The 13,850-nt window shown below is 37.9% G+C and overlaps 1 protein-coding gene across 1 annotated transcript in view; it reads right to left on the reverse strand.

Annotated features, from left to right (window-relative positions):
• LOC101112602 (contactin-6) overlaps positions 1-13,850 on the reverse strand; it is a 328,617-nt gene that overhangs the window by 106,668 nt on the left and 208,099 nt on the right. Inside the window, 2 exon segments of the mRNA XM_060402851.1 lie at positions 2,124-2,226; positions 3,844-4,047. Coding sequence (XP_060258834.1) covers positions 2,124-2,226; positions 3,844-4,047 — 307 coding nt within the window.

Genomic DNA, 13,850 nt, shown 5'->3' on the forward strand with positions numbered 1-13,850 from the left:
AAAATCTGGCTTAAAATTCAACACTCAAAAATGAAGATCATGGCAACTAGTCCCATCATTTCATGGCAAATAGATGGGGAAATAATGGAAACAGAGGAAAACTATTTTTTGGGCTCCAAAATCACTGCAGATGGTGAATGCAGCCTTGAAATTGAAAGATGCTTGCTCCTTGGAAGAAAAGCTATGACCAACCTAGACAGCACATTAAGAAGCAGAGACGTTACTTTGCCAACAGAGGTCCATCTAGTCAAAGCTATGATTTTTCCAGTAGTCATGTATGGATGTGATAGTTCGACCATGAAGAAAGGTGAACACTGAAGAACCGATGCTTTTGCACTCTGTTTTTGGAGAAGACTCTTGAGAGTCTCTTGAACTGCAAGGAGACCAAACCAGTTATCCTAGAGGATATCCTGAATATTCATTGGAAGGACTGATGCTGAAGCTGAAATTCCAATACTTTGGCCACCTGATGTGAAGAACTGACTCATTGGAAAAGATTGAAGGCAGGAGGAGAAGGGGACAACAGAGGATGAGATGGTTGGATGGCATCACCAACTCAATGGACTGAGTTTGAGCAATCTCCCGAAGTTGGTGATGGGACAGGGAAACCTGGCATGTTTCAGTCCGTGGTTTTGCAGACACAACCGAGCAACTGAGCTGAGAGTCAATTCTGATTCTTTGCGATCCTGTGGACTGTAGCCTGCCAGGCTCCTCTGTCCACAGGATTCTCTAGGCAAGAATAGTGGAGTGGGTTACAGTTTCCTCTTCCAGTGGATCTTCCCAATACAGGGATTGAACCCATATCTCCTGCTGCTCTTGCATTGCAGGCAGATACTTTACCACTGAGCCACTAGGGAAATGGAGCCAAATAATGCTGATTACAAAATATTTAGTAACCAGCATTATTTGGATTGGGCTTCCCCTGTGGCTCAGTGGTAAAGAATCCCACCTGCATTGCAGGAAATGTAGAAGATACTGGTTCCATCCCTGAGTCTGTAAGATCCGCTGGAGGAGGAAATGGCAACTCAGTCCAGTATTCTTGCCTGGCAAATTCCATGGACAGAGAAGCCTGGCAGTCCACACTCCTTAATGCTGGAAAGAGTCGGACACCACTGAGCATGCCCACACAAACAAACAAACATTATTTGGATTGCTTGGCATATTTGCTTAATAATAGGATGAAGACTTTTAAGGATGTTTCCCATAGTTTTGAATGTAAATCATTATTTCTGAATATGAGGCTCACATGAGGAATAGATTCTGGATTTATAGGTAAGCACTTAAAAGTGGTGCTGAGAGTAAGGCTCTTACTATTCAAAGTATGTTCTATAGGCAAGAAGAATCACTATTACCTAGGAGTTTGTTGGAATTGAAGAAATCAGACAACACACCAAATCTATTGAATCTCAATTTAGCTATCCCCCAGATAATTCATATATACATTAATATTTTAAAGTGGAATTTTATCACTTTGTTACTTGGTTACTGGTGTTTATGGGTGTCAAAATAAAATTTTAATATTGCCAAAATTCAGTGTTCTGAACATTCCATGAAAAAAAAAAATATGTGGCTGGATTTAAAGCTTTCCAAACTTATTGCTTATAAACACTTATCTGAGTAGTAAAGCAAAATGCTTCTCCTACCAGGACAGGTTTGGCTCAATTCTAATTATCCACTATGAACAATGGCCTTTAATTTGCCTTATTTTGGAAGCTAGCTGTGCAGATTTTTCATTCACAAGAGTTGTTGATTAATTAAGCAAGGAGACACTCCAGGTAATATATTTCAGGATGTACAAGAAATAGAGTGGTGGATATGTCAAAAATTTAGTGACCTGCTTGCCATCTTATGCAAGCTCACTTATTGCTTGGCAATGTGCGGCCTAAGTGGCTTACGCTGTGCTTAAACTAGAGTAAATATTGGCCCAGTTGGCAGAATCATTTCCCCAATCATTTTTTAGAGTATTAATATTAGACATGTTTATTTAAAGTCCAATCAGAAAGTTCCACTTTTGCCAGCTTTTAAAATATTTGCTAATTTACCTATAGAGCAACATTTGAATACCAAAATATCTATTTGTTTGTGTTAATTAAAACAGTTAGAAAAAAACAAAACAACCTTACTTTCCAAGGGCAAAGCATTCCAGTTTTACAGATGAATCCTTTGCAGCTTGAATAGTTTCAGGAAAACGCACTTCAATCTTTGGTTCATATTCCCCCATCACACCTGTTAAATACCAAAAGAGCTAGCAGCATTTCTAAAGAACAGAGATCTTTCATGAAGCAAATGCTTTAGTTATCAAAATTTGATTATTCTGTCCTTTAGTTAACAATATTTTTTCTATACTGATAATGAATGATGGAAAGCATTACTTCATAATACTGTTTAAAAAATTAGTTCATTCCTCTCTCCCCTAAAAAAGAAATACCTAAGATATACCAAAATATCAGAATAAATGCTTCCCAAATTTCCCTGTATTCCACAAGAGCATTTTAAAAATAAAATAAATTCTTTTACAAAATAAAAATACTTCCTTTTTTAGAAATTAATCATTCTAAATATTCCATGAGGCTGTGGTTGAAAAGACAGAGTACTACTTCATTCAAATAAATTGGTAAATTTTATTTTTTCTGTTTCTTTGACATGCGGTATTTCTTGAGTGACTACTTTAAGAAGAGATTTCTTTTTTTAGTATTCTGTATGATGCTTTTGTATATTTTTACCATAAATGTGTTGAAAAGAATAGAGGAGATGGAATAATGAAGGAATTAAGAAGAGAAGTTAAGAAAGTAGGTAGATAGGGAGAAAAAAGGCCAATATGATTGTTTCTATGCATATTATTTGCTTAGGAGCTCTTGTGATCATGAACAGAGCACTCACAGAAGGGGAGAAATTGGACTTAAGATTTCCAGTGGTTGATGAATTCTAAATTAAGACCATGCAAATATATTTGAATAGTGATTATAAAAGCTCTGTCATAAGAACTCCCTGTATAGAGCTAATTCCATGATTCTGTTATCCATCATTAAATTATATTCCTGCTTTTCTTGAACTTAAAGAGGAGAAAAACTCTATGGACGTATTACAAGTCCAGAATCTGATCATAAAACGCATCAACAGATATTTCCATCTTTATATTTGCCACTGTGAATATTTAATTAAAGAATCAACTAGAGGATTTTTCTACTTTGATGACTTTCTTAGGTTTTCTAGCTCGAAATCTTGTACCAGCTATGGCTTGACTAAACTCCAAAATCATCAGAGACCAATCTAAATTATGTTCCTTGGAGAAATATAATTGGTATGAATTTTGTGTTTCATTTTTCTTTGGAATGCTCATTATTAATGTTGACTTGATTTACTTTCCTTGAGTGTGAATTGCTTTCCTGCCTTGCCAACTAGGGGAAAAAAAGGGTGAATAAAAGAGATAAATATGGAAAAGAAAGTGGTGTTAAAGAAAAGCTGTATCATATGTTCATCGAAAATATCTTAGGTTAATGAATAATTTTGTCAGCACTCACACATTCACACACACACGTCTACTCTCCCAAACATTGTTTCTTTTTTAATGAAATATTTCTCAAGCAAAGAAAGGATCTGTTTCAGATCCAGAGAGGAAATGGCATAGTATTCTCAGAATCATCTATATTATACCATGTGGATTAATTATATAGTTTTCTATTATTTTTGACAATATGTGATTTTCATCATATTTGTGAATTAAACCTCAACTGCTAGATATTATGGCTCCACTGAAACAGAGGAAAGCAGAAAGTTCTACGGATCTCCCAAGTTTCAAAATTCACAGACAAAATGTATCCCTAAGATAACTCATCATCTTACCATCAGTGCGCTGTACTAATGGAGTGGGTGGTCCTTGAACACGTCTCTGGGCTTCTTTGTTTGTTATGAGGCAAGTGTAGTTGCCAACATCTGATGGCTCCACTTTGGCAATGTACAAGTTCCCTGTCTCTTGTGATACAAACCGTCTGTTGTCCTCTTGAACATATAAGGGGTTATCATTGAAAATCCATGCATAAGATAAATCTGGAAACAGAACAAAATAAGTATTATCCTTACTGTATTCATTCTTATCTGAAAGTTATGTGCCCTACTTCTCTACAAATAGAATACAACTGTGCCCCTCTTTGTCCAGTTTGTGCCTGTCATCCTGATGTAATTGTTTTATTTCTTTTTAATTAAGTATTTCCCAATTTGGATGATATAGTTTTACTGTCTATCACTGGCTTTGTGTAATTAAAGATGTGATGGTGAGATCTCAAGGGAACAAGTGGATGAAGTTATTAAGAAAAACTATATGATATAAAATATTATGGGCTCAAAATGTACACTGAATTTCTGCATCAGTTATCATGTTAAAGCTGTGCTTCTCAATATGCAATCAGAAGGATGCCCATATTAATCATGTTTAGGGGTGTTTGCTAAAGCTTTTACTTCAAGATGTAAGTTCAGGGACCCTACTCCTTGGAGTCATTCATTCAATTATTTCACAATTTCTGAACATCTCTTTTTGTGACCATCTATGGACTTAGAACACATCAAAGCAAAACCTGTGCCTTATAAAACTTGACCTAGTAAACTGATTACAACTAGTGTGGATAATCTCAATGTGGGCTGATATGCGCTTTGGCAGAAGCATCATTGGAACCCAGATGAGGAGCTTAGAATGATCTGTGGTCAGAAAAGTTTTCTGAGAAGAATTCCATACTCAAACTAGCAGGATGAATGGGAACTATCCAGGCAACAGATTAGCAAACCTTGCTCAGAGAACAAAAGCTTGAAAATGAAAGAGAACATATCATTTTTGCTGAACACCAATCAACCTCTGGAAATCTTATATATAAATATGAATATAAATATATAGAAGCATAAATAACTGATATAATTATCATGCTATAAAATGCACAAATCCTAAGTGTTCAGTTCAGTTAACTGTAACAATCTAAGCACTATGAAATCACCAGCCTAAAATAAATTATGGAATATTCCCATCTTTAGAAATTTTATTATGTCCTCATTTGTCAACCTCTACTGTTGTAACAACTACCAGATTTCTATCATCATAGGTTATTGAATTTCATAAAAGTAGAATCAAACAGAATGCACCTCTTTTTGAACTTTTATATTGGAATACATTTGCTTAACAATGTTGTGTTAATTGCAGGTGTACAGTAGAGTGATTCAGTTATACATGTAGCTATTCTTTTATCAATTTTCCCCCATGCAGGTTATTTCAGAGTATTGAACAGAGTTTCCTGTGCTATATAGTAGGTCCTTGTTGATTATCTACTTTAAATATAGCAGTGTGTACATATCAGCCTCCAACTCCCAATGTACTGCTTTGTGTCTGGTTTGTTTAATGTATCTTAATGTCCCCCTATGTAGTTGTGACTATCAGTACTTCTTTTCTTTCTATTGCTGAGTGGAATTCCATTTTTATGAATATACCACAATGTGTTTGGCTGCTTTCTTGTTGAAGATTATTAGAATTGTTTCCATTTGGGGACCATTATATTGGGTTGGCCAAAAAGTTAGCTTGGGTTTTTCCATACGATGTTATGGAAAAACCTCAATGACATTTTTGGCCAATCCAATACATTCAGTTCAGTTCAGTTCAGTTCAGTTCAGTCGCTCAGTCTGTCCAACTCTTTGCGACCCTATGAATCGCAGCACACCAGGCCTCCCTGTCCATCACCAGCTCCCGGAGCTCACTCAGACTCACATCCATCGAGTCAGTGATGCTATCCAGCCATCTCATCCTCTGTCGTCCCCTCCTCCTCCTGCCCCCAATCCCTCCCAGCACCAGAGTCTTTTCCAATGAGTCAATTCTTCGCATGAGGTGGCCAAAGTATTGGAGTTTCAGCTTTAGCATCAGTCCTTCCAATGAATACCAAGGACTGATCTCCTTTAGAAAGGACTGGTTGGATCTCCTTGCAGTCCAAAGGACCCTCAAGAGTCTTCTCCAACAACACAGTTCAAAAACATCAATTCTTTGGTGCTCAGCCTTCTTCACAGTCCAACTCTCACATCCATACATGACCACAGGAAAAACCATAGCCTTGATTAGAAGGACCTTTGTTGGCAAAGTAATACCTTTCCTTCCAAGGAGTAAGCGTCTTTTAATTTCGTGGCTTCAGTCACCATCTGCAGTGATTTTGGAGCCCAGAAAAATAAAGTCTGACACTGTTTCCCCATCTATTTCCCATGAAGTGATGGGACCAGATGCCATGATCTTAATTTTCTGAATGTTGAGCTTTAAGCCAACTTTTCCACTTTCCGCAAGAGGCTTTTTAGTTCCTCTTCACTTTCTGCCATAAGGATGGTGTCATCTGCATATCTGAGGTTATTGATATTTCTCCCGTCATTTTCTAAGACTGTCTGTGGACATTTTCACTTCTCTTTGTTAAGTCCCTAGACGTGAACTATAGGGTAGATGTATGTTTTACTTAATTAAAAAAAAAAAAAAAACAACAACAACTGTAAAAGAATTTTCTAGTTATACTAGTTGATATCTCTATCTGCAATATATGAGAGTTAGAATTGGTGTACATCTCTGCAAGAATTATGTTGTCATTTTTAAAATTTTATCTAGATACAGTTGAGCAAGGGGGTTGCAGGTGGCACTAGTGGTAAAGAATCTGCCTTCCTATGCAGGAGATGCCAGAGATGCAGGTTCGATCCCTGAGTTGGGAAGATCCCATGGAGGAGGGCATGGCAAGCCACTCCAGCATTCTTGCCTGGAGAATCCCATGGGCAGAGGAGGCTGGCAGGCCACAGTCCATGGGGTCACAAAGAATCAGAAATGACTGAAGTCACTTAGCCAGCATGCATCGTTGAGCAAAGGAAAATAGTCTCACATATTAATGTTTTGTAAGTGTGGTACTAATAAGGTTAAGAAACTGTATGTATTGTGAAAACTAGATACAAATGAACTTATGTCAAGGAAAGTGGAAGAACTTAACTGGTTCAAAAATGACCCCCTCCCAAAATATGTGGAAGATATAGGTGCTGGGGGTGAAAGGGGGAAATATACTAGTGGTGGTTAAAATGTGTTCAACTATAGATGAACTTGGACATCACACATTTGGAAATCACAGTCACAGGAGAACAGTTAAAGCAACTGGGAGCCTCTTGTCATCTGTACTTATGTTAAAACTAGTGCAGAAGCAAGACATGGCAGAGACAAAAAAAAGAAAAAAAATTGAAAGCTAATTATTTCTATAATGTTCTAGCAGTCCTCTTCAGATAGAAGCAGACAACCTGAAACATTCTTCACTAAAATAACTGATTTAAAATTCTCTAGAGGGATGATGAAGCAATATGAATTGAAAGCTATTTTGACCTTAAATCTGATCCATATACAGAAACTCTTGAGAAAATGCGTGTGTGCCCTGTTGATTTAATCGTGTCTGACCTTAAAGATTAAATCATGTTTTAATCTTTGTGACCTTATAGAGTATAACCTGCCAGGCTCCTCTGTCCGTGGGACTCTCCAGGCAAAAATACTGTAGTGGGTTGCCATGACCTCCTCCAGGGGATCTTTCCAGCCCAGGGATCAAACCCAGGTCTCTTAAGTCTCCTGTATTTTCAGCCTGCAGGTGGATTCTTTACTCACTGAGCCACCTGGGAAGTCCCTTGAGAAAGTGGAAATATGTGAATTTTGGCATCTTTATCATTCCTTTCAAACCAAGAAAAAAAAAGAGATAAAGCATTAACAATATACTTAGGGAACCAGATTCTTTTTAAAGAAAGAAAGAAAAGAAGATAGAAAGGAGACAGAAGAAAATAATGAGTTTACAAAAAACAGACTAAATTAAATCACTTATATATTAAATTATATATTGTATATGCAATGTTTTAAATTCTGACATTCATAAATTATTTCAGTAAGAATAAATTCATCTAAATAGCCAGAACTCTGGTATCATTCTCAGGAATGAAGAAGATATGACAGAAATATACAACAAAGAGGATGAACAGCAACAAAAATGCCACTTAAGCATGAAATATAAAAATTCACAAAGTGTCGTTAAGCCTATAAAATTAGTGTTCAGGAAGAAAAACAATCTAAGACATGTTATTACATGAAAAGTATATTGTAAATAAAAATGTTTAGTATGATCTCATAAAAATTTATGCATTTACATGTATGAGAACTTATGTGTGTGTGTTTCTGCAAATTTTTAAATTTAAAAATCTAGGCATGTATACAGTGGCTTTCTCAAGAAAAGGGAAAAAACACAGAAGACTTTCACTCTCTATATAGTTTGTGCCTGCCATATTTGAATATTTAATTATTGTATAATTGTGTAAATGGGAAAAATAAACAACAGGATGAATAATGTACCAGGAAAACTAAATACAAGAATGGGTTATCATTTATTAAAAAAAAAAGGATGGATAGTATTATTTTTTTAATGTTCTTTATTCTTACTATGGACTATTCAGACTGGACTATTATGCTTCATTCAGAGCACATTAGGAAACTTGTTAGGATGCAGATAGCTAGCAATTTGGTTTGTTAACATCTGAGTGAAGTACCATGGAATCTGTATTTTCAACAGCCTACAAATATCTTGCAGTTGAATTATAATATTATGTTCAAAGTACCCATTATTGAGAGGGAACTGAAAATCTCAAGTATATTGAGATGGATAGCCAAAATGTAGCCAAGTCCAGAAGTTAATACACCAAAGAAAGTGGTAAGAACTTAGATTTTGACCCTGGAGGGCGGAAATGGAGAAAAATAACTGAGTTGTTTTCATAGGTCGAATGGCTATGACATTCACAAAGGATAAAAAAAAAAAAAAGTTCTCTCCATTGATGTCCAGTAGGCAAAAGTAGGACTTGTGGATACTATAGTATGCTGTTTGACTACATTAAGATACAGTGAAGATCAGTCCAAACATTAGAGCTATACCAGCAGAAGACGCTGGAGATAATGAGTTTTCTGTCATTAGAGATGACCAAGCAGAGAATGGATGAGAATTGCTTGAGGTGTTGCAAAAGAAGTTTATTTTTGCAGTGAATGGGAAGCTAAACCTGTGTCTCTATGAACAGTTTATTCCACTCTCAACATTCCTTTGAGTTTTCTGAGTCTATGCTTTTAGTTTACTGTCTGAGCCACCATTCAAGACCTTCAGGTCAACTATGCATAAATAAAATTCACTTCTTTTTAAAATATGTTTTGACATTCTTGTCCCATGCCCAGGTATTGAATCTTTGTGTGTGTGTGTGTGTGTGTGTGTGTGTGTGTGTGTGTGTGTGTGTGTTTTCTTGGCAAGTGCCTACTAGGATCTTGCATCATTTCATATAGGCTCTTGTGTCTGAGTTTTTTTACTGATGTCCTTTGCTACTTCACTTCTAAGCCTGTTGCTCTCTCTTCACCAGAGAGATGCTCAAAGGGTTTTGTTTGAAACTGGAGAGCCACCTAGATAGTAAAATTTTTTTCAGTATAAAGAGGAGGGAAAAAATGTAGTTCAGATTTCCCTGTTGTCAGTGACTCTTCATCTTTCGAACCTTCTGTGAAATAAAGACAAATCTTGAGCAAATTCCCAGGGCTGTGTTCAGCTTAGGTATCTTTCATCGATGCCTCTGAGGGAAGAGGAATAAGTTCTAGCCCTCTGAAATCCAAAGCAACTCCTTTCGCTGAACAGAAATTACACATTGCCACTGGTGCTCAGGAAATCTTTGTATACTTTTACCCTATAATCTTGGGGCCAGAGACTATAATTTTCACCTCTCCCCAGGGGATTCATTTTTACCTTACTAGTAAAGCTTTCTTATCTGTTCCTACATGTAGTGTATCCTTCTTCAATAGTGGGATATTTAGAAGCTACTTGAAGAATATGTTCAGAAATAAGGAAGATGACATAAGGAATAATTTTGAAAAAATAGAAGCACTTTTGTTTCATACTTGTTTCATCATTCCTACAATTTGTTTTGTGAGGTTAATTGGCTATTGCAAATATGCCTGCTACTATATATCCAGACTTCCCTTTCATTTTTCACTTTCATGCATTGGAGAAGGAAATGGCAACCCACTCCAGTGTTCTCGCCTGGAGAATCCCAGGGATGGGGGAGCCTGGTGGGCTTCCGTCTATGGGGTCGCACAGAGTCAGACATGACTGAAGCAACTTAGCAGCAGCAGCAGCATAGGAAAGATACTGGAGCTAGAGGTATAAATGTAATTTCCCAAAATTATACTGTTAACATGTGAAAAGGGATAGAACTTGAACCTTTGTCCTTCTAATGTCTAATCCTTCTTTTTTGCCATCAGACTTCCAAAATCCCAGCTCCCTGCATATCTGAGCCCTCTCACATCTAAGCCAGTTGTTCCTCATATTCCCTCCCTTATCATATTGCCCATACTCGGTTTGAATTCCTCAGAATCTTGTAGAATAAATGATTAACCTGCTATTCAAAATTACTCCAGCAAGCGTATAGCTACTATTAGCAGGGCAGAGAACACACTTGCGAAACCTGTAGTTAGCAATTCTCCTCTCTATGAAGGTCTCTCTAGAGCAGAGATTTTAAAACTTCAGTGGGTATCACTGTCACCTGGAGGACTTGGTGAACCATAAACTAATGAGTTTCTCATTCATTAGGTCTGAGGAGGGGCCAGAAATTTTGCATTGATAACATTCCCAGGGGGTGTTGGTAGTGAGGGCATTCTGCTTTGAAAACCATTGCTGTTAATGGTAAAATTCAGTCTTCTCTGGGAGATCACACTGGGGAAGCTTTGACAGAATGGTGTCACCTTTTATATTTGCCTTCAGGGGGTGTGTAGGAAGTCGAAGAGTATGTTCCTCGACTTACAGATTCATGGCATGTCTGGAATGGTAGGGACCTGAAATTTCCTCCAGCCCAACCCCCTCATTTCACAGGCAAATAAACAGAAAGGAAGACGACAGTAGCTCTGAGACTAGAATCCAGGTGTCCTTTTGCACCCTTCTGTGAACTGGTGAAGGTGCAAAGTTGCAAGCCCTTCCTGTCACTATTATTTTTCATCCTGCCCTGCTGCCTTTTCCCCACTGGCTGCCTTTTCCCATTCATCCAAACAGCCAGCCTGCAATGGGCGCTTTTATCTTTTTTTCCCCCCCATCATCAGCCACTGCTGTGCTTAATTTGTATACTTTTTAATGGGGAAAGAAGAAAAATACCTTGCAAATTGGAAGTTTAAAATCCTTCCCATTTGGCTTTTCTTAATTAAATGTATAATTCATGAGCCACTTAAGTTGAAATCGCTGAATTTTTAAATTTTTTCTCCACCATCTATGACATTTATCTGTTATTAATGATTGTGATGTATTTTCCCTGTGATGATTCAGCAGGAACATTAGAACTGAATGATAATTGGTCTTCCCTGAGCCATTGTCTATAGTTTCACACTGACACCATCCTCTATAATTTTATTATTATTAGAAATGTAAGATCTGCGGTAAGCAATTGAAGACTATCAGCTGCTCTGCCAAGCATACAAAAAATCCTATTTTCCCCAGAGCCTGATTATGTTTTGACATCTTTTATAGCCCTATATCTTGTGCTCTGATATTGAAAATACAAACACAAAGATATATGCAAGTATACCCATTATATGGGATATAATTTTTATTAGAGGGGAAGCATCTCATGGGAAAGAAACTCATAAAAATAAACGCTGACACTGAGAACTTCTACTGGCACTGTAGAAAGGGTCTCAATATTGGTAGCATGTTTCTTGAGGTAGAAAATAAATGAGCAGAATAAAGAATCTGAAGCACAGTGCTCAGATTTAGTGGATAAATCCCCCCTTTGGAATATTCCAATATGAGTGTACTTTACTGCAAACCTTGTGTAGTGCTCCAGGGTTAAATGTGACTGGCTCTTAGGTGGTAAATCATGGTTATGCTAGCTCAGTGGTAAAGACCTAATCCAAGAAGAATAATTTCTTTTCTGGGTTGAAGTCATTGATATTGGTGCTGAGCAAGTTTATGATGCAAGCCAGAAAACTGGCCCGACACCTTTATAATCACTCCTAGTTGAGTTCCCATTTGTTCCACAATTACTGCTTGACCACCTAGACTTTATTAGATGCCTTTAGATTTACAGCACCTCCTGTTTGGAATCATGGAGATGATTGCCTTTGTGCCCTACAAACAACCACTAAGTAAAGGCCCTCTGAGTTTCTAGGATTTGTTGTTGTTGTTTAGTTGCTCAGTCATGTCCAACTCTTTTGTGATTCCATGGACTGTAGCCTGCCTGGCTCCTCTGTCCATGAGATTTCCCAGGCAAGAGTATCGGAGTGGGTTTCCATTTGCTTCTCCAGGACAGACAGCCGCTAAAAAGGCCCTCTGAGTTCCTATGGTTACTAGCTTCCAATACATTCGAGGACAGCTTCGGTACTGGTAAATCCATCCTGAAGAAAGAATGAAAACCCAGGCAACTTCTGAGTAAATTTCAAGGTATGCTCCAATTTTAAGGAACCCAGGGTGAGTCATGGGGCAAGATACAGAAGGACTAGACTTCTTTCCTCCTCAGTTTCCATCCTCCATGGGTGAGCTTAAAATAGTGAACATAAGACCTGGGCAACACCAGTGGATCTCCACTAGAGGTGAGTTTGATCATCTAGGGATATTTGTCAATGTCTAGAGCTATTTTCTCCTTCTTACAAGTGGAGAATGAGTGCTTCTGGCATCAAGTAGGTACAGGCCAAGGATGCCATTAATATCTTAACAACACACAGGACAAGCCTTGTGAAAAGAAATATCTTGTCCTAAGTTGTCAATAGTGCCAATATTGAGAAACTCTGGGTTAAACAAGTGGTAATAGGCTGTATTTGGCCACCTAATGTGAAGAGCTGACTCATTTGAAAAGACTCTGTTGCTGGGAAAGATTGAAGGCAGGAGGAGAAGGGGACGACAGAAGATGAGACGGTTGGATGACATCACCGACTCAGTGGAGATGTATTTGAGTCAACTCTGGGAGTTGGTTATGGACAGGGAGGCTTGGCGTGCTGCAATTCATGGGGTTGCAAAGAGTTGGACACAACTGAGTGACTGAACTGAATTGAACAGGCTGTAACATTGAAGTTCTGTTCAATGTGCTGAAAAGTAAGGAAAATGTTTTTCCTGGGAGTGAATGAGATTCTGAGTGTGAATATGGAGCATGAAATCTAGAGAATATACTCTAAGATGTTGGTCCTACATGGAGTGGAAGAGCCATAGTCTTGCCAGTTCTGATACAATATACCTCTGTGGATGGTATTCACATATTATCCAGTAGAGATTAGAACACTTCCTATATCCTTATGTACTTTATTTAGCAATTAGCAGAAGGGGATGACAGAGGACGAGATGGCTGGATGGCATTACTGACTCGATGGACGTGAGTTTGAGTGAACTCTGGGAGTTGGTGATAGACGGGGAGGCTGGCGTGGTGCAATTCATGGTGTCACAAAGAGTCGGACACAACTGAGCGACTGAACTGAACTGAACTGTGGTCAGATAATGCCAGACAAAATTAAGCAGGAGAAAAACTGCAGTGGTATTTAGATACAATCCTTTGAATTCCAGACACATGATCTTGGCCAAGTTAGCACTAATCTCTTTAACACAGTTGCTCTATTATAAATTGGAGAAATTTTTCTTGAAAGTATATTACATGAGTTGTGGCATACCAAAGGCTGAGCTGAGCTCTCAGTGTATGAAAGTGAAATTATTAATCACTCAGTCATGTCCAAGTCTATGTAACCTCAGGGACTGTAAGCCTGCCAGGCTTCTCTCTCCATGGAATTCTCAAGGCAAGAATACTCAAGGGGGTAGCTATTCCTTCTCCAAGGAATCTTCATG

This window comes from Ovis aries, chromosome 19 (genome assembly GCF_016772045.2).
Source record: "Ovis aries strain OAR_USU_Benz2616 breed Rambouillet chromosome 19, ARS-UI_Ramb_v3.0, whole genome shotgun sequence".
In the NCBI taxonomy this organism is placed as follows: Eukaryota; Metazoa; Chordata; class Mammalia; order Artiodactyla; family Bovidae; genus Ovis; species Ovis aries.